Source organism: Pongo abelii, chromosome 19 (genome assembly GCF_028885655.2).
Source record: "Pongo abelii isolate AG06213 chromosome 19, NHGRI_mPonAbe1-v2.0_pri, whole genome shotgun sequence".
NCBI lineage: Eukaryota > Metazoa > Chordata > Mammalia > Primates > Hominidae > Pongo > Pongo abelii.
The window spans coordinates 2,941,917-2,945,950 of record NC_072004.2 but is presented as its reverse complement, the minus strand read 5'-3'; the positions used below and the strand labels follow the sequence as shown (position 1 = coordinate 2,945,950).

General features: G+C 44.8%; 1 protein-coding gene across 1 annotated transcript; it reads left to right on the top strand.

Moving 5' to 3' along the window:
• Positions 1-1,538: 1,538 nt before the first annotated feature.
• LOC100435354 (olfactory receptor 1G1) lies at positions 1,539-2,693 on the top strand. The gene has a single exon (XM_002826830.5). The coding sequence runs from the start codon at positions 1,638-1,640 to the stop codon at positions 2,691-2,693; it is 1,056 nt and encodes a 351-aa protein (XP_002826876.3). The 5' UTR covers positions 1,539-1,637.
• Positions 2,694-4,034: the final 1,341 nt, after the last annotated feature.

Below are 4,034 nucleotides of genomic sequence, written 5' to 3'. Positions count from 1 at the left end.
CTACCACTGAACCTACTAACAAAAGGTTGGCTGGGTGTGGTGGCTCACACCTGTAATCTCAGCACTTTGGGAGGCCGAGGCAGGTGGATCACCTGAGGTCAGGAGTTCAAGTCCAGCCTGGCCAATGTGGTGAAACCCCATCTCTACTAAAAATACAAAAAAAAAAAAAAAAAAAGCCAGGTGTGGTAGCAGGGGCCTGTAATCCCAGCTACTCAGGAGGCTAAGACAGGGGAATCACTTGAGCCCAGGAGGCAGAGGCTGCAGTGAGCTGAGATATGCTACTGCACTCCAGCCTGGGTGACAGAGTGAGACTCCACCTCAAAAAAAATAATAATAAAGTTTCAGGCTAATTCTTATGCCTGATATTACCTCTGCTCAAACCCTCTCCCTTTCCATTCTTTCCACTCTTTCCATTCTCTGGGGTTTATGTGTTTACATGATAGATTCATACTGAGCACCTGTGTTGTACCAGGCTCAAGGCTCATGCTAGATTTCAAAGCTGAGCAATTAGGCACCATCTCTGCCTACTCCCAGTGACGCTCACAGCAGAATGAGGGGCACTCATATAAACAGACACTCACAATCCAGGGTGACACGTGCTGTGATAGGGAAGGCACTACATTAGGAAGGTCATGAACCTGAGTTTCTGGTGAGAGGATGAGTTGGGAGAGACTTCCCAGAAGAGGTGACATCTAAGGTGAGACCTGAAGCTTAGCTCGTCTGATAAATGGGATAGGAAAAACTGTTTCAGCCTGAGAAAGCCCAAAGGTGAGGGAGTATCTGGGCCTTTAAAATAATTGAAACTATGATTGGTGCATAAAGTGTGGAGTGAAGGAGGGAGTTTCATGAGGAATTGGAGACATCTGTAATAAATGACAGTAAGATCAAGGACATTCAGCCATGTTAAGAAGTTGAGAGTTTATCCTGGGAGTAATGAAGAGTGTGTGAAGGATTTTTCAGGTGGAAAGACAAAAGTTGAATTTGATTTTTAGCAAGCCCATTCTCTGTGTACTTACAAGAGCAGGTGGCAGGTGGGCATACCTGGGCGCATGGAGATCAACTGCCCAAATCCAAGTGAGAAATCACAGTGCCCTGAGCGACATGAGCTGCAGCTGGGACTGATGGTGACCAGTAAACAGAGAGATGTCAGTAAATTGTAGCCATATTGAGAAGGTAAAATTGCCAGGCTTTGGTGGTGTTTGGATGTAAGCAGGCGGGGAAGAAACGTGGGTCAATAATGACGCTCAGGTTTCTGGCCAGACCTGCTGTGTAGATAACAGTGATAATGATTTCCATGTTAGCCGTGCTTTTCCCAATTCCAAAACCCCTTTCCAGGAGTTGTCTTTTTAATTATTGGTACAATGGGCTCATTTGACCTGTAAAATCTTGGGTTGTATAAATGTCATAGTTTCTACATGAACACTACAAGAGCAAAGCCAGCAAGCCCCTCCAGCCCAGCCCCAGAATACACATATTGGATTAATGCTTATGGAATAAATGTAAAAGCCTCTTATTGCATTACAAACAAATCTGTGGTTTCTCATAGCACCAAGCACAGGAATTTGCAAATATTTAGTCAAACCCTACGAAATGGCCATTTTTGCAGGTCCCAAAGAGTCAAATAGTGGAGATTTCCTATGATCCAACCTCACACTAGAAGATCAACACTGCAATATTGCATGATTTTCAGAGTTCACAATCCAGGGCTTACCAACGTCACCCAATTAACCCAACTTTCTTCCTACAGACAAATGGAGGGGAAAAATCTGACCAGCATCTCAGAATTTTTCCTCCTGGGGTTCTCTGAGCAGCTGGAGGAGCAGAAGGCCCTCTTTGGGTCCTTCCTGTTCATGTACTTGGTCACGGTGGCCGGCAACCTCCTCATCATTCTAGTCATCATTACTGACACTCAACTCCATACCCCCATGTACTTCTTTCTAGCCAACCTCTCCCTTGCAGATGCCTGCTTTGTGTCCACCACAGTCCCTAAGATGCTGGCAAACATAGGGATCCAGAGTCAGGCCATCTCCTACTCAGGGTGTCTACTACAGTTGTATTTTTTCATGTTGTTTGTGATGCTGGAGGCATTCCTCTTGGCGGTCATAGCCTATGACCGCTACGTGGCCATATGCCACCCACTTCATTACATTCTGATCATGAGCCCTGGGCTCTGCGTCTTCCTCGTGTCTGCATCCTGGATCATGAATGCCCTCCACTCCCTTCTACACACACTTCTGATGAACAGCCTGTCCTTCTGCACAAACCGTGAGATCCCACACTTCTTCTGTGACATCAATCCCCTCCTGAGTCTTTCCTGCACAGACCCCTTCACCAATGAGCTGGTGATCTTCATCACTGGGGGTGTCGCAGGACTGGTATGTGTGCTTTGCCTGATTATCTCTTACATGAACGTTTTCTCGACCATCCTGAAGATCCCATCAGCTCAGGGGAAGCGGAAAGCCTTTTCCACCTGCAGCTCTCATCTCTCCGTGGTCTCTCTCTTCTTTGGGACTTCTTTTTGTGTTTATGTCAGTCCTCCCTCAACCCTCTTGGCCCAGAAGGACACAGTTGCATCAGTGATGTACACAGTGGTAACTCCAACATTGAATCCCTTTATCTATAGTTTGAGGAACCAAGAAATAAAGTCTTCCCTGAGAAAGTTAATCTGGGTTCGGAAAATTCATTCCCCTTAGTGGTGGTGACTTGACATCCAATATGGGGGTCTCCACGCACCTGCGTTCACCACACTAAGCAGTGAAGAATGAAAGATGGAGAGAATCTAGAGACCTCTGTTCCAGTACCTATGATCTGAACCTGAAATATTCATGTCTAAGCTACAGGACTGTATCATAACCCATCATCAGGACAATGTCACAGGTGAAGTTCTTACAATTATGTTCTAAAACCACAGCCATCCAGATGTATAATATAATGCCATGCCTTATATTTACTATATTTAATAATATTGATCATTTAATAATATTATTAGTTAATGCTTTTTAAACAACATGGGACAGCTCATGACTGAAATAAGGGAATATCTGGCTGGGCTGTTGTATAGGGCCAAGAATAAAATTCAGGGAAGGACGACCTTCCCCCCAGCATCACTGTGATCCTGATCACTCGGATCCCTACCCACAGTGTTTCTGCCACAGGCACTGCCCATATCTGTGACGCTCCCATGCTCAGTGATGAGGAACTGGGTCTAGGAAGGGCTTGATGGAGATGGCATCTTCAGACAGACTCACTGCAATGTCTTACCAGGCCTCCAAGACCCGTAATCCTCCTGCCACCTTAGACTTCATGTGAAAACCTCAAGTTCCTCTTCAGGGCAATTTTTTCCACACTCATTTTATCTCTGCAGCCCCAATGCTTACCACGTGGCATAATGCCTGGTACCATTCATAGGTGCTGAAACCCAATGAAATGGTTACAATTTAAAGTTAGGGGAGAAGAATGATTTTTATGGACACTTTATGCTCTCCTACCTGAATGATTAAAGCCTCCTCCTCGTTGGTCTTCAGTTCTCAGTCTACCCACATTCCATCAACTCTGTACACCATAATCAGATTAATCTTCATAGGGTACCATTATATCACTATGAGAAATGTCCAGTGGCTTGAAACTGCCTGCAGAATAAAGTTCCAGCTATTTACACTAGAAACTGCCTGCAGAATAAAGTTACAGCTATTTACCCTAGAAACCGCCTGCAGAATAAAGTTACAGCTATTTACCCTAGAAACGGCCTGCAGAATAAAGTTCCAGCTATTTACCGTAGCATGCAAGCCCAGCGCCACCAGTTCATAACTGATGTTGTCCACAGTTAACCACACTCTTCTGTATTTCTCCCAAGGTCAACTCAGGCCAGCGGTTTCAGAATAAATTGATTATTGTGCATGGTTGCCAAAAACGACTTGGAAAGCTTTGTCAGTAGACGTTGTGGCAAAACTCTGTACAGTACGTTACAGCCACAACCAATATGTTTCTATAGGAAAATAAAATGTCATCACTGGGTGCTATTTTTCATTCTTGTT